This window comes from Ranitomeya variabilis, chromosome 2 (assembly GCF_051348905.1).
Source record: "Ranitomeya variabilis isolate aRanVar5 chromosome 2, aRanVar5.hap1, whole genome shotgun sequence".
NCBI classification, from domain to species: domain Eukaryota; kingdom Metazoa; phylum Chordata; class Amphibia; order Anura; family Dendrobatidae; genus Ranitomeya; species Ranitomeya variabilis.
The window spans coordinates 183,637,608-183,664,906 of record NC_135233.1 but is presented as its reverse complement, the minus strand read 5'-3'; the positions used below and the strand labels follow the sequence as shown (position 1 = coordinate 183,664,906).

At 44.8% G+C, this 27,299-nt stretch overlaps 1 protein-coding gene across 1 annotated transcript in view; it reads left to right on the top strand.

Annotated features, from left to right (window-relative positions):
* Positions 1 to 27,299, top strand: part of GNPAT (glyceronephosphate O-acyltransferase) — a 229,774-nt gene that overhangs the window by 80,380 nt on the left and 122,095 nt on the right. The window contains exons 7-9 of the mRNA XM_077283278.1: positions 1,289 to 1,440; positions 1,525 to 1,655; positions 1,973 to 2,196. Of these exons, the coding sequence (XP_077139393.1) occupies positions 1,289 to 1,440; positions 1,525 to 1,655; positions 1,973 to 2,196 (507 nt within the window). The remainder of the gene's footprint in view (positions 1 to 1,288; positions 1,441 to 1,524; positions 1,656 to 1,972; positions 2,197 to 27,299) is intronic.

The window sequence follows — 27,299 nt, the reverse complement described above, 5'->3', positions numbered from 1 at the left end:
AGAACTTGTTGCAGAAGTGAAATTTTTCCAAGAGTGGGCGGGTGGACTGTGGAAGGTTTGAGTGGTGGAGGCAGAGCTGGGGAGGAGCCTGAGCGGAATCTCAAAGGGGCCCAAACATTTTGCCAGTATGGGGCCCTTAAATTCCTGGTGGCATCCCTTCTACTTCTGGTAAGGTAAGCTGGTTCATTACCAGAGTTTAGTTATTCTCATTAGGAGCCCAGGGGAACTGGTGAAAGAACAGTCCTGTTTTATTAAGCACGTGCGAGTTTATTATTGGTCAACAACAGTCTTCATTACAGCTCTAGTGGTGGCTACCACTATCGTTTGTTGTGCAATAAGAGGTGTTAATGTCTATTCTATGGCTTCGGTGTTTATAAGTATAATATATCTAGCACAGTTACCAGGGTTTATCATTGGTTTTGTGGTACAACAGTAGGGGTGTCGCTCTTTTTGTTTTCTGCCATATAATTTGTCTACCACATTTATGCTGAATATTTGGCATTATATGCATATATATCAGATGCTCACTGTGGTGAATTAGACCTATCAGTAATTCTGTTTCCAGGTAGTCCCTCAGGACAGCACCATTATTTCCCCTTCCTTATGTTTTGTGTTGCTGATGAGTTTCTAGAGGATGGTATTGGCCATTTGCATCCATCCTGCTGTGGTAAGTTGAAAGACACTGGAGGGTGTAGTCAGGAGGGGCCTTTTGTCATGAGGGACTACGTGGAAATGGAATTACTAGTAAGTCTAATCCCCCTTATTTCAACTCTGAAATAATGAAAAAACTGGATAACTTTGATATCACCGTAATCGTACAATGGACTATGTAAATAAATAAATTACTAAATAATCTCTTTATTTATATATGTAAAGACAATTCCCAAAAAGCTGTTAGAATTGTGGGGTTTTTTTTTCACAATTTCATTGCACTTGGAATTTTTTTTCCACTACTTTATGTTGTAAAATGGATGGCATCATGCAAAAGTACAACTTGTCCTGCAAAAAAGTAAGCCCTCATATGTTTGTGGATGAAAAAATAAAAACGTTTTCGCCCTCGGAAGAAGAGGAAAAAGCAAAAATGCAAAAGGGAATTTTTATTAAGTAGCTTTTGATATTAACACTCTATTGTAATACCATTTTAACATGATTTTTTTTACATATAAATTAATAAAATAATTTGTGCCTGCCAATGTATATAGATATATGTAATATCTATCTATCTATCTATCTATATATACATATATATGTATATATAGAGAGAGAGATTTTTTTTTTTTTTTTGCAGGACTCCTGAGCGTGGTCATGGAGCCATTTTTCAAAGGAGAAGTGTTTGATACTTACCTGGTACCAGTCAGTATCAGCTATGAGAGAATACTGGAGGAGACACTTTATGCATATGAGCTACTTGGAGTTCCAAAACCAAAGGAGTCCACATCAGTAAGGTTACTTCAGTGTTACAATTGCACTGGTATTACTTGAATGCTGACAGTGCTTTTGATTAGCTGCCACGTCTTCTTTCAGGGATTGATCAAAGCCAGGAAAATACTTAGTGATGACTTTGGAAGTATTCATGTATATTTCGGAAAACCCTTGTCATTGCGATCATTGACACCCGGAAGACTAAATCGCTCTCAATATAACCTCATTCCCAGGTATTGTGGCTTTCTTTAAAGAAGGTACCTATTCTGATTCACTTATTTAAATATCTTGTCTATATTCTTCAGTATTCCTTGTGATATAGGGAAAAAAATATTGTGATAGGTTGTAATTTACCCTACGTTTCAATTTGGTAATACTAATACTAGTGATGCAATGTAATAGAGCATGCTTGGATAACAACATTTATATGACTGCTTATTCATAGTCAAACAGTAACAAGTTACAGATTGAAAATATGTCTTGTGTTTAATACATTGGGGCAATACAATGTATAACATTTATCATAATTTGTGGAATTTGAACACTACAGACATCTTTCTCAACGACCTTCAGAAGAAATGCAGAAGTTCATCTCTGATGTGGCCTATACAGTTGAATTACAGCAAGTAGCCAATATGGTGCCTAGTCCTGGAGTCTTGATTGCAGCTATTTTGCTGCAAAATATTCCATCTCTGAACTTCAGTGTATTAGTTGACAGAACCGTTTGGCTAAAAGATCTAACTGAAGGCTTTGGTGGATGTCTAGAATGGCCTGGTGAGTAAGCTACAGCAACAAATTAGTCATTTAGTTGGTATTCCCTCTAAAATAATCTTTATTTAAGGTATTAAAATCACCAATACACTGGGTAACAGACTATTAAAAGGTAATAATTATACTCAAGGAGAAATGGACTTGTATTCCGCTATAGCAGATAAACAATGTGAATAGGTCCTTTTGTAAAGATATATAAAAGATATATACACCAGACAACATCAGGGACCTGTGATTCCCTATCTAAATGCCTAAACTGCTACTGCCTAGCCGCAGAGGTTGGCACCCTTAACAAACTGAGATATGGCGACCCTGCTCATCGGTGGCTCTCTTTAACTCTCCCTATTGTGTCCTATTGATAAGATTGGGTAACAAAACAGAGTAAAAGGCTTAAGGCGAGGTTAGGTTACAATACTAAAAATCCGGTAAGTCTATATATAGTCATAACTAAGTCTCCGAAAATAGAATAACAGAAAACATATCATTAGTTGTTTTCGTCTCAAAGTGTTTCCACATCCATTGGCTTCTTCAGGGGGTATGATGCAAAGATAGATGGTTACAGGCTTATGACAGACAGTAACAGGCTCATTCTGGTGTGCCTGATAGTGCCATATGCCTCCATATCAATTGTTGAAGCTGTGATTGGCTGGACTCATGCAAAGTGTTTTGGAGTGCCACAGCAGGAAAAATGTTCTCCATTAGAGATTTTGGTAATTGAAAATCATCTGGGGTGGTGTACAAGGCAACATGCACTTGCCAAATAGACTACATTGGGAAGACTACTAGGGAATTAAGAAAGCGGGTAGGCGAGTATCTGGGAGACATTAGAAATAAACATGATATCCAAGTTGCATGCCACATGAATAGTTTCCATCATGGACGCCTGAAAGATATTTCTTTCTGCATGGTAGTTCTTACAAAACTGAAAATTACGGGAGGAAATCTGGTTAAAACTATTTTAAAGCAAGAATCCGAATTTATATTCAGAAAGCAATCTTTGTCCCCTAGAGGCTGGAATGAACAACTCTCCGATACCTGCTTTCTTTAGAAAAACTGCTGGCATCTTTTGTACTAACAGATGCTTTAATTCAAAATGTAGTTTTATCTCTAATGGTTTTAATGAGCTTCTCTTCCACACCTCCCTTGAAAAAACTAATGACATCCTTGTACTAATGTGCACTTTAATAAGTTTTGTAGTTGAAAACCCCATGTACCCATGTATCTGCTACCAAGCTTAGTGGTGTTTCCATTGTGGTTTTTAGTTTTGAATCATTGATATTTTTACAACTAGATGGAGGCCCAATGCTCTCGCATCGGGAGGACGGTAATTTTACGATGGTGGCAGGCTTTGCAGCCTTGAGAATCTCTCCCCCCATGTGCTCCCCCACCTATCCACTTTCTCTTTCCCCATGTGCTCTCTTCTTTGACCTGTCTACCCCATGTGATATATGCATTGTTTTTGTCCCAGCGATGCTGTTGCTGTTCAAGAGTCTCATTTTCCCATTGTTGTCTTCGACATTGTGCCTTTTCTGCTTTCCTTTCATTGTTATTCGCATATTTTTTTTAGGAGGAGCCATGTTGGCGTTGATATTTGCTTTTTAAAGGGGATTTCCCATGAACGAAAGTTCATTTTAAAAATTGTCTGTGTCTGACCGTGTACAGAGCATACCACAGCTCCTGGGCAGGGGAGGAAGCAAAAGACAATACTGACATTACAGCAGGAGATTGCAGAGGATACATTTTGAGAGGTAAAATATTGTTTAAAAACAGTCAGTGAAATATTTTACCTGACTAAATGAATCCACAGTGATCCCCTGCTGTAATGTCAGTATTGTCTTTTGCTACCTCCCCTGCCCAGAAGATGTGGTATGTTCTGTACACGGTCAGACACACACAATTTTTAAAATGAACTTTCGTTCATGGGAAAACTCCTGAAATGTGACCGGCTTCCTCTACCTGTAGACACGTCGCGCATCTGCTGCCGGGATCAGCTGAATGATTCACGGCGCCTGCTCGGAATTCTGTCTTTGTGCAGACAGATAACGGCGGTCATATTAAAACTGCGCATACACTCCTTCTGTACAAAGATGGTGGTGGTCAGTGAATCATTCGGCTGATCCTGGTGGCAGAGCATTCGCGACGGTGTTCAGCTGGTGGTACCGCGTAGACTACGTATGCTGTATGCAGTGTGTGTGTGTGGTGCGTACGATCTATACAGTGTGTGTGGTGCGTACGGCATATACAGTGTGTGTGTGGTGCGTACGGCGTATACAGTGTGTGTGGTGTGTATGGCCAATATAGTGTATGTGTGTGTGTGGTGCGACAGTGTTCCGCTGGTGCTACCGCGCAAGAGACTGGTACCACCAGCAGTCTCCATATTGAGACACCCATCACTTGGGTGTTCCAATATGGATGTCGGCAAACTTCTGCCGCTTGGAATTCTGGGATCCGGACACATCTGGACGGAACAGGATGTGAAGACATTACAAGGTAAGTATATATTAAGATTCTGTGTTGTTTTTTTTTTTAATCAAAAGACATTATGTAATGTAAGTTGCTCCGTCTTTACCTTATGTCATAGAGATAATATCATAGAACACCAGCATGTGCTTAACCATGCCATATACCTTGGATATACAGGCAGAAGGGTTATCTATTGTTACATCAAGTAATGATTTGTGTCCCACTGTGGGGGAAATAAGTATTTAATCCCTTGCTGATTTTGTAAGTTTGCCCACTGACAAAGACCTGAACAGTCTATAATTTTAAGGTTAGGTTCATTTCAACATTGAGAGATAGAACATCAAAAATAAAATCCAGAAAATCACATTATATAAATTTATTTGCATTTTGCAGTGAGAAATAAGTATTTGATCCCCTAACAACCATTAAGAGTTCTGGCTCCTACAGACCAGTTAGATGCTCCTAATCAACTTGTTACCTGCATTAAAGACAGCTGTCTTACATAGTCACCTTTATTAAAGACTCCTGTCCACAGACTCAATTAATCAGTCAGACTCTAACCTCTACAACGTGGGCGAGACCAAAGAGCTTTCTAAGGATGTCATGGACAAGATCATAGACCTGCACAAAGCTAGAATGGGCTACAAAACCATAAGTAAGATGCTGGGTGAGAAGGAGACAACTGTTGGTGCAATAGTAAGAATATGGAAGAAATACAAAATGACTGTCAATCGACATTGATCTGGGGCACCATGCAAAATCTCACCTAGTAGGGTATCCTTGATCATGAGGAAGGTGAAAAATCAGCCTGAAACTACACAGGGGGAGCTTGTTAGTGATCCACTACAACAGGTGGGACCACAGTCACCACGAAATCCATTATAAAGCATAGTATATATAGCAGCTGGGACCACAGTCACCAAGAAAACCATTGGTAACACATTACGCCGTAAAGGTTAGGTTAGGGCAGCACGGTAGTTCAATTGATAGCACTGCAGCCTTGCTGCGCTGGGGTCTTGGGTTCACATTTGCACAAGCCTCATCATCAACAACAAAAAAAACGTCTGACTGCTGTGCTTGCCAACAAGGATTTTGCCACCAAGTATTAAGTTTTGTTTGCCCGAGGGATCAAAGACTTGTTTTCTCACTGCAAAATGCAAATAAATTTATATAATTTATACAATGTTATTTTCTGAATTTTAATTTTGATATTCTATCCCTCAATGTTAAAATGAACCTACCCTTAAAATGATAGACTATTCATATCTTAGTCAGTGGGCAAACTTACAAAATCAGCAAGGGATCAAATACTTATTTCCCCCACTGTATAACATCACAGACAGCGAGTCAGTCTTTTCAATACGGAAAAGATGTCGCCATGTTCACGGGTGCGCTCTAGCGTGATTTGCATACAACCTCTACAGACAGTGTTCCTGGTTCTTTCAACACGGAACTGACGTCACGATATCCAGGATTGTGCTCCAGCGTGGAACACAGTGATCACTACTGCTGATATCAGCGCGTGTGCGCACACACTGTATGTATGACCTGACAAAGTTGGCCTCTGCCCGTGCATGTGTGCTTGGAATTTTTGGGATGGGGCAGACATATAACACATGCAAGGATTACAATATGTGGATGTGTGAGATTGTTACTGCCTTGATATGGAGGCATATTTAAAGTTCACATACGGCATTATCAGGCACACCAAGCCTCCTGAGGAACTTATTGGATGGGGAAACGCGTTGCAAAAGCAGCTAGTGATACGTTTTCTGTTATCCTATTTTCAGGGACTTAAAGAGAACCTATCACTAAAAATGTTATTTAATTTAAAAGCAGGTAATAACAACATTTAATGATTTGACAAAAACATTTTTTAACTAAGGATATAACATAATGGAGAAAAATTCCTTGTCATGGCACGAGCCTCTGATTCAACTGAGCAGACTTCAGCTGAAGTGGTCTCCAAGGAGGGAATTCCCAGGCTCCTCTGCTCTGCTTACGTCACTCTCCCATGATACATTGCATCAAAGAAATGGAAGTTCTAGATGCAGAGCAGGATCAATGGGCTGCTGTAGTAAAATAGCGATAAAGAAGGTAGAAAGGCAGCATTCACCAGTTTCATTTGTGGCTAAAAGTCCTTTATTTTAACTCATATGGGTATCCATAAAGGGGTGTAGCAGCGGGTGAAGGGAGACGTGGGGAAACAGGAGGACGACGGACATTTAGCGCTTGGATAGCGCTTCTATGGGTCCATTGGGTTTGAGTGCGAAACGGCTCTTGGCCACCTGTCTCCCCGCATGTCTCCTTTCACACGCTGCTACACCGCTATCTGGATGTGCATATGAGTTAAAATAAATGACTTTGAACCACAGACGAAACTGGTGAGTGCTGCCTTTCTACCTTCTTTATCGCTATGTATGACAATTATTGGCTTCCGCACCACCACAAAAAAGGTTTCCTTAAGCAGCTGCCTCTGTCTAATAATATAAGACAATAATAACACTGGTGCCTTCCCATTTCCTCATCTTTCTGCACATTGAACATGCTGTAATACAGTGGTAGCTATTTGTGCGAGTATAATCCAGCCATCCTCCTCAGGCAGCGCTCTCTGCTGATGACCTGTACAGTAGCTGCCAAGTGTCTTCAGTAATCATCAGGCAGTGAGTTGCAGGGCTGCCTGTGCGCTGCCATCTCACTCCTCAGGGCCAAAGCCTTGCTTCCACTCCTTGCTGTGGGCTGCATATTCCTGCCTTGTAGTCACCTGTATCCAGCACCTAAGTTACAGTACATCTTCTGAAAACTCCTGCAGCCTCCCGAGTTACTGATTGTGCCTCTCTCCCACTGTGTCACAGCAAGCAGGGTGAGAGGAGAGAGTTAAGGCTGGCAGCAAATCTTCCTAGTAAAACATGTGTGCCAGACACGAGGTTTATTTCTCAGTCCCCCATGACAGCACCACCAGAGAGAGGGGATCCGCCCATCAGGGACAGGAAACCTATAGGATAAAAGGGTGGTACCTCTCTCCTGCGTCAGTTTGGTTTCCTGTCCCTGACAGGGAACCTTCTAGGATCGGTAGAACTATGGGGGGTCCCTGTAATAGACCTTTTTGCCAGTGTAGAAAACAGAAAAGTAAAAGAATTTTGTTCTCTAGACCCCCGGGGGGGGCCCTCAGGCACTGGATGCATTCTCGATTCCCTGGTCTCAAGGTCTTGCATATGCCTTTCCCCCTCCTATGCTCATCCCGGCAGTTCTACGAAAAATCAGACAGGACAGGGCAAGCCTCATTCCAATAGCCCCGTCTGGCCCAAAAGGACCTGGTTTTCCTGGCTAGGATGCTATCGGTCACCAATCCCTGGGTTCTTCCAGATCTTCCGGACCCCCTATCGCAGGGACTGGTGTTCCACCCCCAGTCAGAGAGTCTCCACTTGACAGCGTGGAACTTGAGAGGTCACTACTAAAGGCAAGGGGCTTTTCGGATAAATCAGTTTCCACATTATTGAAAAGTAGGAAAACAGTAACAACTAAAATCTACGGCAAAACCTGGAAAAAGTTTCCGGCCACCTCTGAGGTGAATTTACAAGATGGGGTCCCAGTTGCTAAAGTGTTAGAATTCCTACAAAAAAGGGTTACATCTAGGCCTCTCGGTTAGCACCTTAAAGGTGCAAATAGCGGCTTTAGGGGCGTTATACAGTGAGAATATAGCTGCTAATCCATGGGTAACACGGTTTATTAAAGCTGCTGTAAGATCTAAACCCATAAACATAAGAAGACTACAAACCTGGGACTTAAATTTTGTCTTCTCAGCTCTAACAGAACCCCCTTTTGAGCCCCTAGATTCGATACCACTTAAATCTTTATCACTTAAAACGGCCCTTCTCACAGCTTTAACATCTGCCCGTAGAATAAAGGCCCCGTCTCACATAGCGAGATCGCTAGCGAGATCGCTGCTGAGTCACAAGTTTTGTGACGCAACAGCGACCTCCATAGCGATCTCGCTATGTGTGACACGTACCAGCGATCAGGCCCCTGCTGCGAGATCGCTGGTCGTGTCGGAATGGCCTGGACCTTTTTTTGGTCGCTGAGGTCCCGCTGACATTGCTGAATCGGTGTGTGTGTGTTATGACCCCAATGGCGAGGGTCTCAGAGGAACGTGGAAGTCTGCAGAATACAAAAATCCAGCTCATAGGGCAGTGGTAACTGGGTTGACCATATATCTACTCCTAACGCCAACACTAGAAGTAGCCGGGGATCATTCCTACGTTGATTCTAGATGACACGCGCCAGCCGGAGAATCTAGCTACCCCTAGTAGAGGAAAACAAAGACCTTTCTTGCCTCCAGAGAAGGGGACCCCAAAGCTGGATAGAAGCCCCCCACAAATAATGACGGTGAGGTAAGAGGAAATGACAAACACAGAAATGAACCAGGTTTAGCACAGAGAGGCCCGCTTACTGATAGCAGAATAAAGAAAGGTAACTTATATGGTCAACAAAAACCCTATCAAAATCCACACTGGAAATTCAAGAACCCCCGAACCGTCTAACGGTCCGGGGGGAGAACACCAGCCCCCTAGAGCTTCCAGCAAAGGTCAGGATATAGATTAGGAACAAGCTGGACAAAAATACAAAACCAAAACAAATAGCAAAAAGCAAAGGGCAGACTTAGCTGATATAACTGGAACCAGGATCAGTAGACAAGAGCACAGCAGACTAGCTCTGATAACTACGTTGCCAGGCATTGAACTGAAGGTCCAGGGAGCTTATATAGCAACACCCCTAACTAACGACCCAGGTGCGGATAAAAGGAATGACAGAAAAACCAGAGTCAAAAAACTAGTAACCACTAGAGGGAGCAAAAAGCAAATTCACAACAGTACCCCCCCCTTAGTGAGGGGTCACCGAACCCTCACCACGACCACAAGGGCGATCAGGATGAGTGGCATGAAAGGCACGAACTAAATCGGCCGCATGAACATCAGAGGCAACCACCCAGGAATTATCCTCCTGACCATAGCCCTTCCACTTGACCAGGTACTGAAGCCTCCGCCTGGAGAGGCGAGAATCCAAGATCTTCTCCACCACGTACTCCAACTCGCCCTCAACCAACACCGGAGCAGGAGGCTCAGCAGAAGGAACTACAGGCACAATGTACCGCCGCAACAAGGACCTATGAAATACATTGTGAATAGCAAACGACACAGGAAGATCCAGACGAAAAGATACAGGATTAAGGATTTCCAATATCTTGTAAGGCCCAATAAAACGAGGTTTAAATTTGGGAGAGGAGACCTTCATAGGAACAAAGCGGGAAGAAAGCCATACCAAATCCCCAACGCGTAGTCGGGGACCCACACCGTGGCGGCGGTTGGCAAAGCGCTGAGCCTTCTCCTGTGACAACTTCAAGTTGTCCACCACATGATTCCAGATCTGCTGCAACCTATCCACCACAGAATCCACCCCAGGACAGTCAGAAGGCTCCACATGACCCGAAGAAAAGCGAGGATGGAAACCAGAGTTGCAGAAAAAAGGCGAAACCAAGGTGGCGGAACTAGCCCGATTATTAAGGGCAAACTCAGCCAACGGCAAGAATGTCACCCAATCGTCCTGATCAGCAGAGACAAAACACCTCAAATAAGCCTCCAAAGTCTGATTGGTTTGCTCCGTCTGTCCATTAGTCTGAGGATGGAAAGCAGACGAAAACGACAAATCAATGCCCATCCTACTACAAAAGGATCGCCAGAACCTGGAAACGAACTGGGATCCTGTGTCTGACACAATATTCTCAGGAATGCCGTGCAAACGAACCACGTTCTGGAAAAACACAGGAACCAGATCGGAAGAGGAAGGCAGCTTAGGCAAAGGAACCAAATGGACCATCTTGGAGAAGCGATCACATATCACCCAGATAACGGACATGCCCTGAGATAGCGGAAGATCAGAAATGAAATCCATGGAGATATGTGTCCAAGGTCTCTTCGGGACAGGCAAGGGCAAGAGCAAACCGCTGGCACGAGAACAGCAAGGCTTAGCTCGAGCACAAGTCCCACAGGACTGCACAAATGACCGCACATCCCTTGACAAGGAAGGCCGCCAAAAGGACCTGGCCACCAGATCTCTGGTGCCAAAAATTCCCGGGTGACCTGCCAACACCGAGGAATGAACCTCGGAAATGACTCTGCTGGTCCACTTATCCGGGAGAAACAATCTGTCAGGTGGACAAGACTCAGGCCTATCAGCCTGAAATCTCTGCAACACACGTCGCAGATCCGGAGAAATAGCTGACAAGATAACTCCATCTTTAAGAATACCAACAGGATCAGCGACTCCAGGAGCATCAGGCACAAAGCTCCTAGAAAGAGCATCGGCCTTCACATTCTTTGAACCTGGTAAATACGAGACAACAAAATCAAAGCGGGAGAAAAACAATGACCAGCGGGCCTGTCTCGGATTAAGGCGTTTAGCAGACTCGAGATACATCAGATTTTTGTGATCAGTCAAGACCACCACACGATGCTTAGCACCCTCGAGCCAATGACGCCACTCCTCAAATGCCCATTTCATGGCCAACAACTCCCGATTGCCCACATCATAATTTCGCTCGGCAGGCGAAAACTTCCTAGAGAAAAAGGCACAAGGTTTCATAACAGAGCAACCAGGGCCTCTCTGCGACAAAACGGCCCCTGCCCCAATCTCCGAAGCATCCACCTCAACCTGAAAGGGAAGTGAGACGTCAGGCTGGCACAAAACAGGCGCCGAAGTAAACCGGCGTTTCAACTCCTGGAAAGCCTCCACGGCAGCAGGAGCCCAGTTAGCTACATCGGAGCCCTTCTTGGTCATATCCGTCAAAGGTTTCACAATGCTAGAAAAATTAGCGATAAAACGACGGTAGAAGTTAGCGAAGCCCAAGAACTTCTGAAGACTCTTAACTGACGAGGGCTGAGTCCAATCAAGAATAGCTCGGACCTTGACTGGGTCCATCTCCACAGCAGAAGGGGAAAAAATGAACCCCAAAAAGGGAACCTTCTGTACACCAAAGAGACACTTTGAGCCCTTGACAAACAAAGAATTTTCACGCAAAATTTTAAAGACCAACCTGACCTGCTCCACATGCGAATCCCAATTATCAGAAAAAACCAAAATATCATCCAGATAAACAATCAAAAATTTATCCAGATACTTCCGGAAAATGTCATGCATAAAGGACTGAAAAACTGAAGGCGCATTGGAGAGCCCAAAAGGCATCACCAAGTACTCAAAATGACCTTCGGGCGTATTGAATGCGGTTTTCCATTCATCACCTTGCTTAATGCGCACAAGGTTGTACGCACCACGAAGGTCTATCTTGGTGAACCACTTGGCACCCTTAATCCGGGCAAACAAGTCAGACAACAGCGGTAAAGGATACTGAAATTTGACAGTGATCTTATTTAAAAGCCGATAATCAATACAAGGTCTCAAAGATCCGTCCTTTTTTGCCACAAAAAAGAATCCCGCACCAAGAGGGGAAGAAGACGGACGAATATGTCCTTTCTCCAGAGACTCCTTGATATATGAACGCATAGCGGTATGTTCAGGTACCGACAGATTAAACAGTCTTCCCTTAGGAAATTTACTGCCCGGGATCAAATCTATAGCACAGTCACAGTCCCTATGAGGAGGCAGTGCACTGGACTCAGACTCACTGAAGACATCCTGATAATCAGACAAATACTCCGGAACTTCCGAAGGCGTAGAAGAAGCAATAGACACAGGCAGGGAATCCCCATGAATACCACGACAGCCCCAACTTGAGACTGACATAGCCTTCCAGTCCAGGACTGGATTATGGGTCTGTAACCATGGCAGCCCTAAAACAACCAAATCATGCATTTTATGTAAAACCAGGAAACGTATCACCTCGCGGTGTTCAGGAGTCATGCACATGGTAACCTGTGTCCAATACTGAGGTTTATTTGCTGCCAATGGTGTAGCATCAATACCCCTAAGAGGAATAGGATTTTCTAATGGTTCAAGAGTAAAACCACAGCGCTTAGCAAATGAGAGATCCATGAGACTCAGGGCAGCACCTGAATCTACAAACGCCATGACAGGATAAGATGACAGTGAGCAAATCAAAGTTACAGACAGAATAAATTTAGGTTGCAAATTACCAACGGTGACAGGACTAACAACCTTAGCTATACGTTTAGAGCATGCTGAGATAACATGTGTAGAATCACCACAGTAGTAGCACAAGCCATTCCGGCGTCTATGAATTTTCCGCTCATTTCTAGTCAGGATTCTATCACATTGCATTAAATCAGGTGTCTGTTCAGACAACACCATGAGGGAATTAGCGGTTTTGCACTCCCGCAACCGCCGGTCAATTTGAATAGCCAGTGCCATAGTATCATTCAGACCTGTGGGAATGGGAAAACCCACCATAACATTCTTAATGGCTTCAGAAAGGCCATTTCTAAAATTAGCGGCCAGTGCACACTCGTTCCAATGTGTCAGCACGGACCATTTCCGAAATTTTTGGCAATACACTTCAGCCTCGTCCTGCCCCTGAGACATAGCCAGCAAGGCCTTTTCTGACTGAATCTCAAGATTGGGTTCCTCATAAAGTAAACCGAGCGCCAGAAAAAACGCATCAAGATCAGCCAATGCCGGATCTCCTGGCGCCAGTGAAAAAGCCCAATCCTGAGGGTCGCCCCGTAAGAACGAAATAACAATTTTAACTTGCTGAGCAGAATCTCCAGATGAACAGGGTCTCAGGGACAAAAACAACTTACAATTATTCACGAAATTCCTAAACTTAAATCTGTCTCCGGAAAACAGTTCAGGAATCGGTATTTTAGGTTCTGACCTAGGATTTCTGATAACATAGTCTTGTATGCCCTGCACACGAGTAGCCAGCTGGTCCACACTTGTAATCAAGGTCTGGACATTCATGTCTGCAGCAAGCATAGCCACTCTGAGGTAAAGGGGAAGAAGAAAAAAAAAAAAAACTCAGAATCTTCTTTCTTATAATCCCTCTTCTGCAATGCATTAAACATTTAATACTGGCCTGGCAAACTGTTATGACCCCAATGGCGAGGGTCTCAGAGGAACGTGGAAGTCTGCAGAATACAAAAATCCAGCTCATAGGGCAGTGGTAACTGGGTTGACCATATATCTACTCCTAACGCCAACACTAGAAGTAGCCGGGGATCATTCCTACGTTGATTCTAGATGACACGCGCCAGCCGGAGAATCTAGCTACCCCTAGTAGAGGAAAACAAAGACCTTTCTTGCCTCCAGAGAAGGGGACCCCAAAGCTGGATAGAAGCCCCCCACAAATAATGACGGTGAGGTAAGAGGAAATGACAAACACAGAAATGAACCAGGTTTAGCACAGAGAGGCCCGCTTACTGATAGCAGAATAAAGAAAGGTAACTTATATGGTCAACAAAAACCCTATCAAAATCCACACTGGAAATTCAAGAACCCCCGAACCGTCTAACGGTCCGGGGGGAGAACACCAGCCCCCTAGAGCTTCCAGCAAAGGTCAGGATATAGATTAGGAACAAGCTGGACAAAAATACAAAACCAAAACAAATAGCAAAAAGCAAAAGGCAGACTTAGCTGATATAACTGGAACCAGGATCAGTAGACAAGAGCACAGCAGACTAGCTCTGATAACTACGTTGCCAGGCATTGAACTGAAGGTCCAGGGAGCTTATATAGCAACACCCCTAACTAACGACCCAGGTGCGGATAAAAGGAATGACAGAAAAACCAGAGTCAAAAAACTAGTAACCACTAGAGGGAGCAAAAAGCAAGTTCACAACAGTGTGACACCGATCCAGCGATGTCTTCACTGGTAACCAGGGTAAACATCGGGTTACTAAGCGCAGGGCCGCGCTTAGTAACCCGATGTTTACCCTGGTTACCAGCGTAAATGTAAAAAAAACAAACAGTACATACTCGCCTTTCGGTGTCCAGGTCCCTTGCCGTCTGCTTCCTGCTCTCACTGACTGCCGCCGTACAGTGAGAAGTGAGAGCACAGCAGTGACGTCACCGCTGCGCTCTGCTCTCACTGTACGGCCGGATCTCAGTCAGAGCAGGAAGCAGACGGCAAGGGACCTGGACACCGAAAGGCGAGTATGTACTGTTTGTTTTTTTTACATTTACGCTGGTAACCAGGGTAAACATCGGGTTACTAAGCGCGGCCCTGCGCTTAGTAACCCGATGTTTACCCTGGTTACCCGGGTGCTGCAGGGGGACTTCGGCATCGTTGAAGACAGTTTCAACGATGCCGAAGTCGTTCCCCTGATCGTTGGTCGCTGGAGAGAGCTGTCTGTGTGACAGCTCCCCAGCGACCACACAACGACTTACCAACGATCACGGCCAGGTCGTATCGCTGGTCGTGATCGTTGGTAAATCGCTTAGTGAGACGGGGCCTTAAGTGATCTCCATGCTCTATCTGCAAATCCTCCCTTTACACAAATCATGGATGATAGGGTAATCCTAAGAACAGACCCTGCTTATCTACCCAAGGTTGCGTCCAATTTTCACAGGTCCCAGGAGATAATCCTTCCTTCCTTCTGCCCAAATCCTAAAAATAAGAAAGAGGAAAAATTCCACACATTAGATGTGAGAAGGTGTCTAGTACAATACTTAGAATCCACCCAGCGGCATAGGAAGGAAGGGTCTCTCTTTATCTGTTTTCAGGAACCTAGAAAAGGACTCAAAGCTTCCAAAAGCACTATAGCCCGCTGGGTAACAGATGCGATAGCCTTGGCGTACTCGTCCACTGGAAACACAGTTCCTGAGGGACTCAAAGCGCACTCTACAAGAGCTATGGCGACCTCCTGGGCCAAAAGGTCGGAGGTATCAATAGACAAAATCTGTAAGGCGGCCACTTGGTCATCACCTTCAACCTTCTTTAGACACTACCGCTTAGACCTAGCCTCTTCATCTGACTTAACCTTCGGAAGAAGGGTCTTGCAGGCTGAGGTCCCTCCCTAAGCAACAATCTCTGAAATTCTCTCTGCTGGTGCTGTCATGGGCGACTGAGAAAAGCATAGTTACTTACCGATAACGCTATTTCTCAGAGCCCATGATAGCACCTGCTTATTCCCCCCCCCCCCTTATCACGTGTGCGGTGAGCACTTTATTATACGAAGTGTGTTTTTTTATTATAGACACGGTGTAATCCTGTTAAGCAATATGTTAAAAGTGTATATTTTCTTGTTGTCACTAACCTGGAGGACCTCTGATGCTCTGTACACCAAACTGACGCAGGAGAGAGGTACTGCCCTTTTATCCTATAGGTTTCCTGTCCCTGAAGGACGGATCCCCTCTCTCTGGTGGTGCTGTCATGGCCTTTGAGAAATACCGTTATCGGTAAGTAACTATGCTTTTCTAGTACCTGTATATTCATTTGTGTAATGTGTGTGCATAGACAAGTGTGAAATGTATGCAGTGGCAACCAAAAGTTTTGCATTGTTTTTAAAGTGTAATTACTTCCTGGTGATTAATTGAAAGTGTAGGAAGTTATCATGAAAGAACTTCATTTTAACCAAAATACTTAAGAATATAGGGATATATATTTCCGGCACATATCAGCTGTTTGAACAGCAGAAATGTGCCCCTAACAGCTGCGGGTGGAATCTCGATTTACCCGCAGCTGTTAGCCTATTAAATGCAGCTGTCAATCTCTGACAGAGGCATTGAATGTGATTGCGCCGAAAGTGCGTTACCAATTCCACCTATCGGCGCCTGTGTCACATGACTGCGGATCGCCTATAGGTTGCCCCTGTGGTTGTCATTGCCAGATGGCTAGGAGCTCCGTACCTATACGTCATAGGTCGTAAAGGGGTTAATATGACTAAACCACAATTAGAAAGGTATGGAATAATTTAGATGTGTGTGTATTTATTTTTTGTATCTACACACAAATACACATGCTCAAACATATAAATATACACACAAATATAAGACTATCACAAATATACAAATTATGGGGTCTAGGGTTCAAATCCCAGCAAGGACAACATCTGCAAAGAGCTTGTATGTTCTACACTTGTTTGCATGGGTTTCCTCCGGGTACTCCGGTTTCCTCCCACATTCCCTAGACATACTGTTAGGGAATTTACATTGTGAGCCCCGATGGGGACAGTGCTGATCATGTCAATAAAGCGCTGCAGAATTAATGGCACTATATAAGTGAATAAAAAAAAATATAGAGAGATGCAAACCTATATCTGTAATATATGTGAATATATTCATTACAGATATACCATACCTCCCAACCGTCCCGGATCCAGCGGGACAGTCCCGATTTTGAGAGTCTACCCCGCTGTCACGGCCGGGATCTTACTTTTCCCTCACTGCAATGTGAGCCACATACCTCCACCCGCAGAGCCGCACATCACATATATGGCTGCTCTGCGCGCACAGGACCTGTGATGAGGTCACAGGAGGGAAGTAGTCGGGTCACATGATCAGGGGCCTCCGTGTATGCAGGACTCTGCTGTGCTGTCATGGTGCTGGATGAGGGTAAGTTTATGTGTGGGGTCAGGAGGAGAATACAGTGTGGACGTAGCAGAGTCGTGTTTGTACTAGGTCTATGCAGTGGAGCCACGTGTGTACGAGGTGTACGGAGCACAGCCGCATGTGTACGAGGTGTACGGAGCGCAGCCGCGTGTGTACTTGGTGTACGGAGCGCAGCCGCGTGTGTACTAGGTGTTCAGAGCGCAGCTGCGGGTGTACGGAGCAGAGTCGCATGTGTATAACTCCCAACCATCTCGGATCTAGCCACGATCCTCCTTTTCCCGCATGGCCTCAGACCAAATGTACCGCCGCTGTACACTGCTAGCGCGATTGCTAGCTGTGTCGGATCGGAGCAGATATTGCTCCTCGCTCTGACACTGACGGACACAGGAGACATGGAGAGGTCTTTATCAGTGGTGCACCAGAGCTGCAGTGATGTGATTCAGCGCCGTGGGAGAGGAAGCTGCAGGCTGCTGCGAGGGAGCGAGGTAAGAGGTGTGTGTGTGTAGTGATGAAGGCAATGATGAGGGTGGGGTATCTATGTGGCCATTATACTGTACACAGTATCATGTGGGGCCATTATACTGTGCCCAGCATCATGTGGTGGCATTATACAGTATGTAGCATCATGTGGGGCCATTACTGTCAGCAGCATCATGTGGGTTCATAATACTGTACCTAGCATCATGTTGGACCATTATACTGTACCCAGCATGTGGGGCCATTATACTGTACCCAGCATCATGCGGAGCCATTATAATATATGGAGCATCATGTGAGGCCATTATACTGTACGCAGCATCATGTTGGGCCATTATACAGTACACAGCATCATGTGGGGCCATTATACTGTACAAAGCATCCTGTGAGGCCATTATACAGTATGCAGCATCATATGAGCCCATTATACTGTATGCAGCATCATGTGTGGCCATTATACAGTATGAAGCACTGTGTGGCCATTATACAGTATTGAGTATCATGTGTGGCCATTATACAGTATGGAGCACTATGTATGGCCATTATACAGTATGGAACATCATGTGTGGCCATTACTCAGTATGGAGCACTATGTGTGGCCATTACTCAGTATTGGGCACTGTGTGGCCATTATACAGTATGGAGCACTATGTGTGGCCATTATACAGTATGGAGCACTATGTGTGGCCATTATACAGTATGGAGCACTGTGGCCATTATACAGTATGCAGCATCATGTGTGGCCATTATACAGTATAGAGCACTATGTGTGGCCATTATACAGTATGGAGCATCATGTGTGGCCATTATACAGTGTGGAGCACTGTGTGGCCATTATACAGTATGGAGCATCATGTGTGGCCATTATACAGTATTGAGCATCATGAGTGGCCATTATACAGTATGGAGCACTATATGTGGCCATTATACAGTATGGAGCTTCATGTATGGCCATTATACAGTATGGAGCACTGTGGCCATTATACAGTGTGCTGCATCATGTGTAGCCATTATACAGTATGGAGCACTGTCTGGCCATTATACAATATGCAGTATCATGTGTGGCCATTATACAGTATGGAGCACTATATGTGGCCATTATACAGTATGCAGCATCATGTGTGGCTATTACACAGTATGGAACACTATGTGTGGCCATTACACAGTATGGAGCACTATGTAACTATGTGTGGCCATTATATGTAATGATAGAATATATCCCCCCCCCCCAGCTTATATTATTCTGTTTCCTCCCCCTCTATCGGTTGACTATCTGGGAGGAATGGATCCTTTCACCCTATGGGAAGCTATCTAACAGGGATAAAGGAAGGACAAATTTTGTGAGATCGCACCAGTTTTCTAATTTGAGCACTGTTGATTTGGAGCACTTGCAGTTTAATTGTTGGTTCGATTGTCTATGCATCATGGCCTTTGGCCTTTTATTCATGTAATATATTAAAGGTTACGTTTTATTCTAATTACCTACCCTGCTGCTATTGTTGAAACATGTTGGAACATCTAAGTACGTCCCATCCGCGGCTTCCGGGCCGATGATTGCAAATTTGCCTCCAGTATTTGCTGAGTACGTGCTGCATTCATCTTTCCTTCAACTTTGACCAAGTTTCCTGAGCCTTTGTAGCTCACACATCCCCAAAACATCAGCAATACACCTCCGTGCTTTACAGTGGGAATGGTTTACCTTTCATCATAGGCCTTGTTGACCTCTCTCCAAATGTAACATTTATGGTTGCAGCCTAAAAGTTCAATTTTGGTCTTATCACTCCAAATTACCTCTTTCCCGAAGTTTTGAGGCTTGTCTCTGTGCTGTTTTGCATACTGTAGGTGAGATACTTTGTGGCATTTGCGCAGTAATGGCTTTCTTCTGGCGACTTAACCATGCAGCCCATTTTTCTTCAAGTGCCTCCTTATTGTGTATCTTGAAAAAGCCACACCGCTAGTTTTCAGAGAGTCCTGTATTTCAGCTGATGTTTTTTGTGGGTTTTTCTTTGCATCTTGAACAATTTTCCTGGCAGTTGTGGACAACATTTTTTTTTGGTCTACCTGATTTTTTTTTTTTACAGATCCCCTGATTTTCCATTTGTTAATCTCAGTTTGAACGCTTCTGACTGGCATAATCAATTCCTTGTGTCTTTTTGTATCCCTTTCCTGTTTTATACAATTTACCTAACTTTTCCTGTAGATCCGTTGACAATTCTTTTGCTTTCCCCATGACTCACAATCGAGAAACGTCAGTGGCTGGATAAAAAATGCAAGGGTCTGTCTGGATCCCAGAAACTCACTCAGCTTTTATGCACACACAATGATTACAATCAAACAGGTCATAGGTGAGGATGTTACCTTTAGTAGGCATTCAAACCCATTGGTGTCAACTTCTGTGCATGGTATCAGGCCAAAATAGCCAGGGTATGTGAACTTTTGATCAGGGTCATTTGGATGTTTTGGGTTGTCATTATTATTTAAAAAGAGAACAAACTGTAGTTTGACAATAAATGGCCTCACCCAACCACTAACCATGAGTGGACAAAAAGTTTTGGTGTTATCATTCATATTCTCTGAAAATAGTACAAGAAAACAAATATTCTGTCTGGGTATGTAAACTTTTGAGCACAACTGTATATATAAATATGTCTGATTTCTATTATTGTAACGTAACCTCACCTTAAGCCTTTTACTCTGTCTTGTTACCCTTTCATATCAAAAGGGCGCAATAGTCACTGATGAGCGGGAGCGCCATATCTCGTTTTGTTAAGAGTGCCAACCTCTGCAGCTAGGCAGCAGTAGTTTAGGCACCTAGATAAAGAATTGCAGGTCCCTGATGTTGTCAGGATATATATCTATTATACCGTGGGTACGGAAAGTATTCAGACCCCTTTAATTTTTTCACTCATTGTTTAATTGCAGCCATTTGGTAAATTCAAAAAAGTTCATTTTTTTCTCATTAATATACACTCTGCACCCCATCTTGACTGAAAAAAAACAGAAATATAGTAATTTTCGCTAATTTATTAAAAAAGTAAAACTGAAATATGACATGGTCATAAGTATTCAGACCCTTTGCTCAGTATTGAGTAGAAGCACCCTTTTGAGCTAGTACAGCCATGAGTCTTCTTGGGAATGATGCAACCAGATTTTGACACCTGGATTTAGGGATCCTCTTCCATTCTTCCTTGCTGATCCTCTCCAGTTCCGTCAGGTTGGTTGGTGGACAGCCATTTTTAGGTCTCCCCAGAGATGATCAATTGGGTTTAGGTCAGGGCTCTGGCTGGACCAGTCAAGAATGGTCACAGAGTTGTTCGAAAGCCACTCCTTTGTTATTTTAGCTGTTTGCTTAAGGTCATTGTCTTGTTGGAAGGTGAACTGTCGGCCAAGTCTGAGGTCCAGAGCACACTGGATGAGGTTTTCGTCAAGGATATCTCTGTACTTGACCACATTCATGTTTCCTTCAATGGCAACCATTCGTCCTGTCCCAGCAGCTGAACCCCCCCCCCCCCCTAGCATGTTGGTATTGTATTGGGCGGGTGACGAGCAGTGCCTGGTTTTCTCCACACATACTGCTTAGAATTATCACGAAAAAGGTCTATCTTCGTCTCATCTGACCAGAGAATCTTATTTTTCATAGTCTGGGAGTCTTTCATGTGGTTATTTTTTTTTAGCAAACTCTATGCTGGCTTTTATACATCTTTCACTGAGGAGAGGCTTCCGTCGGGCCACTCTGCCATAAAGGCTCGACTGGTGGAGGGCTGCAGTGATAGTTGACTTTGTGGAACTTTCTCCCATCTCCCTACTGCATCTCTGGAGCTCAGCCACAGTAATCTTGGGGTTCTTCTTTACCTCTCTCACCAAGGCTCTTCTACCACGATTGCCCAATTTGGCTGGACGGCCAGGTCTAGGAAGACTTCTTGTAGTCCCAGACTTCTTCCATTTAAAGATTATGGAGGCCACTGTGCTCTTGGGAACCTTGAGTACTGCAGAAATTCTGTTGTAACCTTGGCCAGAAATGTGCCTTGTCACAATTCTGTCTCTGAGCTCGTTGACCAGTTTCTTTGACCTCATGATTCTCATTTGGTCTGACATGCACTGTGAGCTGTGAGGTCTTATATAGACAGGGGTGTGCCTTTCAAAATCAAGTCCTATCAGTTTAATTAAACACAGCTGATTTCAAATGAAGGAGTAGAACCATCTCATGGAGGATCATAAGGAAATGGACAGCATGTGACTTAAATATGAGTGTCTGAGCATAGGGTATGGATACTTATGGCCATGTCCTAATTCAGTTTTTCTTTTTTATTAAATTTGCAAACATTTCTACATTTCTGTTTTTTTTTCAGTCGAGATGGGGTGCAGAGTGTAATGTGAAAAAAATGAAGTTTTTTTAATTTACCAAATGGCTGCAATGAAACAAAGTGAAAAATTTAAAGGGGTCTGAATACTTTCTGTACCCACTGTATATGTCTACAAAAGGACCTATTCACATTGTTTATCTATTATAATGGAATACAAGTCCATTCCTCCTTGAGAAATTACCTTGAGCTATTACCTTGAGTTATTACCGTTTAATAGTCTATGTTAAATGATGTATTGGTGTTTTTAATACCATAAATACAGATTCTTTTTAGAGGAAGTATATGTTCAAGTCATGTATTTGGTAGTATTTTATTTGTATTCATCTAGAATATCACATTTTTGTGTATTGAAGACAATTTTTAATGTTTTACGTTTTCTGCAGCGCTTTACAAACATCATCACTAACCCTGTTGAGGCTCTCTATTGAAATTTCTTGTTGGTATGTCTTTGGTGTGTGGGAGAAAACCCACACAAACAAAGGGATGCAAACTCCTGGCAGATGTTGTTCTTGGTGAGATTTGCACCCAGGATCCCAGCACTGAAAAGCAACAGTGCTAATCACTGAGCCATTGTATTGCCCAGAACTGTGCTGGAGGTTTCTTCACTATAATCCCGGGGTCACACTGGAGAGTTTTACGGACATATGAGAGGCGCAAAAACAATGCTTTGCTCACTGACCAATGATTCTCTATGGGTCATTTCCTATCTGGCGTATATTTTGCAGCCGTATTTTACGGCCGTAGAAAATTGCAGCATGCTGTGTTTGTCAGCATATTGCGCAAAAAATCTGCCAATGAAAGTCTATGGGGGTGAAAAAAATACGGATTACACACGGACCAACACTGTGACTTGCGAGAAATACACAGCGGTGTTCTATAGAAAAGCCAGCAATTCAGTGCGCTGTACAGTAAAATCACCCTGACAGGTTAGAATAGAATAGATCAAGTAAATATCTACTCATAGTATAGGTATATATATATATATATATATATATATATATATATATATATATATATATATATATGCAGCTGTTGCTCCTTGTTGTAAAAACTGGGCAATGAATGGAATGCAGGGGAACGTAGCATCGTAGACTTGCGGTGCTGCGCCCCCCTGCCAGCATAAACTCATATGAACTCTAGCGTGGGAATTTTTCTGAATATTTTCTCACGCTAGCGTTCATATGAGTTTATGCCGGCAGGGGGTGTTAGGGGTCGAGTTCCCGCCTCTGCCCAGGTGGAATCTCGGGCCATCTCCGCTGCGGTCTCCCATTCTTCTCCTGCCGCAGTGGAGCCTGCTCAGCGGAAACGTCGGTCCCAGCGTCTCGCTCAGTCTGACTCTGTACAAAGTGTTACTGCTGCTTTCCCTGCTTCTGCCATTGAAGTCAGTGCTGGGCAGCGACGAGCAGACGCTTCTGGGACTAAGTCCTGCTCTTCTCGTTCTGAGCATGCCCTGAGTAAGATCTCTCAGCGGAGATCGAGGGTCACATGGTCAGATACTGCAGCTAAGTCCATTGGTCCTTTCAGGAAGGTCCTGTAGGTGCTAGGACTAAGTCGTGCTTGGCACACACTGAGCATGCCCAGGGCAAGATATCTCAGTGGAGATTTAGGGTCACATGCTCAGGTATGGCAGCCTCTCATTGGTCCTTCTAGGAAGGTCTTTTACTTGCTGCAGCTGTATAAGGCTCGCATGGCCGCACGCCCATGCGCTAGTATTGCTTTCATTTATGTACTTTGCGCCAGTGTGGTCTTGTATGAGTGTGTTCAGGGACCCGGGTGAAATAAGCCCCTAGAATGCTGGCACCTCCGGCGAGGAGTTCGTATGCTTGTGTGTTCAGGGACCTGGCCGAAATAAGCCTCTAGAATGCTGGCACCTCCGGCGAGGAGTTTCGTGTGCATGCAAGACCACTGACTGCTCTTGTTTAGACAGTTAGCCTGTGCCTCTTTGGAGTCTAACAGGGCGCAGCGCTTTGAGTTCACGGCTACTCTGTGAAGTAACAGAGTTAGCTAACACTGCCATTAGTTCCACTATTTGCTAGCAGCAGGTTCTCCTGCACGGTGGACCCCGGGCTGCGAACACATCTATCCTAATAAAATATATACTTTCATTAGGTGCGTTCCGCTAGCCCTATCATAACAGGGGGCGCATCACCGCAAGTCTACGATGCTACGTTCCCCTGCATTCAATTAATTCCCCAGTTTTTACAACCAGAAGCAACAGCTGCATTAGCAGGCTCCTGGTTGTAAAATTATTTAACCCCTTCAGATGGATTTACAGCATGGGACATGACAGAGCGCCGGAGAGATATGGGATATTGTTGCTTTCTCTAGTCACCTTCCACGACGGCATATGGAGGTTGTCTCTTTGCCCTAATGGGGAACAGGAAACACAGAGAGGTTAAAAGGACCTCCCACTTGCCAGTGTCTTTCCTGTTCCCCATGGGACAGGGAGAGGTTTTCCATGTGCTGTAGTGGCCGGCGGCTACGGTACCTTTGCAGGCTCTGCCTGTATAGCCGGGCAGCAGTCGGTCGCTTCAAGCCTCCTCCTTACGCTGCTCCCGTCGTCCTGCTCGCAGGTACCTCGGGACCCCCTCCCGGCCTTCCCGCGCCCCCACTAGGGCAAAGCAGGCCTGGGTTCCCTGACCGGGCTCCTCCTGGAGCTGCCCGGCGTCCTCCTCCTCCATGCTGTCGGCTCGGCGTCCCGGAAGTGACGTCAGCAGCTCTCGCGCATCACTTCCGGTTTCCCCATACACTGAGAAGCCGGTACTTCCGGGTTTCGCCGGCCGGCGTGTCGGACCTCAGAGCTCCCTCACCTGGATTCCGGAGGGGGAGGGGGATGATTATTCGCTGGAGGCAGGTGCTAGGACGGCGTCCTTAAAAGCCTGCTGAACCACCACTGAGGTAAGGCTATATTCCCCAGTATGGATGGTTCTTCATGCCCCGTATCTGCGGAGCCCAGCGCCACCCCTGCCTCTGTGAGTGTTTGCAGGGATGGGATCCGGGAGGAGTATAGCAGGGGTTAGAAGTCCTCACCCCTCTCTCCCTTTGTATATTTCAGGGAGAAAAACCTGCCCCTAAAGGTGCCAATAGGAAGAAGTGCCCTGTCTGTTCCACTAAATGCCCTCCTAACTGGGATAAGAAACTCTGTCAGCCATGTACTGACAGAATAATAAGAGCTGAGCAGCCATCTCTATTGGATGAGATTCGCTCACTAGTAAAACAGGAGGTACAATCTTCCCTGGCAGCTTTTACACCTCCACCTCCACCTCCGCAGCCGCAACCTCATTCCCCGGCTAAGAAGAGGAAGATTCAGATTGTGGAATCCGAATCTGATTCGGACCTCTCTCATGCCTCATCTGTTGGCTGGGAGGATCCAGTATCACCTAAAGCTAAGGTCAGGAAATACCTTTTCTCCTCAGACTATATTGAGGATCTGGTCTCTGCTGTCCGTAACACCATGGGACTAGAAGAGGAACCTGTACCTCAGTCCATACAGGATCAGATGTTTGGCGGTCTTTCATCAGAGAAGAGAGTGGGCTTCCCAATTCATGCTAACATTGTCAGCATGATTAATCAGGAATGGGAACTACCTGAGAAACGTCTCAGTACCCCTTCAGAAATGAAGCACAGATTTCCGCTTGAGGATGATCTTAAACTGGACATTCCCAAGGTCGACGTGCAGGTGGCTAGAGTCGCCAAGAAAACTACACTCCCCTTTGAGGATTCTTCACAATTGAAGGATCCCATGGATAGAAAAATCGAAAGTCTCCTCAGAAAATCATGGGAAACTTCTATGTCTGTCCTTAAGGCTAACGTCGCCTCCACCTGTGTGGCTAGAGCCCTCTCCTGCTGGCTTGAGAAATTAGAAAATCACATATCTCAAGGTACCTCAAGAGGCGAGATATTGGATTCCCTCCCCATTCTGCATAAAGCTACAGGGTTTTTGGCGGACGCTTCTCTGGAATCTGTAAGAGTCGCCGCCAGATCCCTTGTACTTTCCAACTCTGCCAGAAGAGCTCTCTGGCTTAAGCTATGGAGTGGGGATATCACCTCTAAAGCTAAGCTCTGCGCCATACCCTTTAAAGGAGATTATGTTTTTGGTCCAGCCTTAGACGATATTCTCGATAAGGCTACCGACAAGAAGAAAGCGCTCCCGGAGCAAAAACAACCTAGGAAACGTTTTTTTCGTGGCCCACAATGTCAACCCTCTCAAACAAGAGGTAAAGGAAAAACCGGCAGGTGGAGCTACGCAAAGGGTAGGGGAAAAAATATTTTTGTCCCGCAGCAGCAGCAGCAACAGTCCCAACAGGACAAACAGTGACTCCGATCCGGTGGGGGGAAGACTCTCGAAATATGTGGATCAGTGGGAGAATATCACCAGTTCCCACTGGGTTCTCAATGTCATCAAAGAGGGCCTTTTAATAGAGTTAATTTCTCCTCCCCCAGGGTCTAAAGATCACTTCCCTTCCAACATCAAGGGATCGCAGTCTATTGTCATTGGGTCTCAAGGATCTTATGAGATCAAATGTAATCTCCCCAGTCCCACAATCAGAATGGGGAAAGGGACACTACTCCCGACTCTTTCTGGTTCCCAAACCTTCGGGAGACGTCAGGATTATTATAAACTTAAAGGGTCTGAATCAGCATGTGAAATATCGCAAGTTCAAGATGGAGTCTGTAAGATCTGCGATCCCTCTGATAGAACATCACTCCTTTATGGCAACCATCGACCTCAAGGATGCGTATTTCCACATCCCTATTCACCCGAGACACAAAAAGTATCCCAGGTTTGCGATACAGGGGAGTCATCGGGTGGAGCACTATCAGTTTGGAGTCCTTCCCTTCGGCATCTCCTCAGCACCGAGGGTGTTTTCCAAGGTGATGGCAGAGGTAGTGTCATTCATCCGAAAACAAGGTGTCTGCATAGTGCCCTATCTGGGCGATCTTCTGATAGTAGCTTCCACCGAGATAACCCTACTATCCCATGTCTCAACCACCCTAGAGATTCTGAGATCCCTAGGTTGGATTCCAAACCTACAAAAGTCTCAGCTTCAACCTGCAAAAACCAGGAGATTTCTGGGAGTAATTCTGGACTCAGCAAAACAAATGTCCTTCCTCCCAGACGATCACAGACTTCCCTTAGTAACAAAAATCAGGAAGTTCAAAGAGATGAGGTCTCCTACTCTACGAGAAGGAATGTCGCTGTTGGGCTCCATGACAGCCTGCATACAGTCGGTGGCTTGGGATCAAGCTCACTCAAGGACCCTCCAAGCCCACATTCTAGAC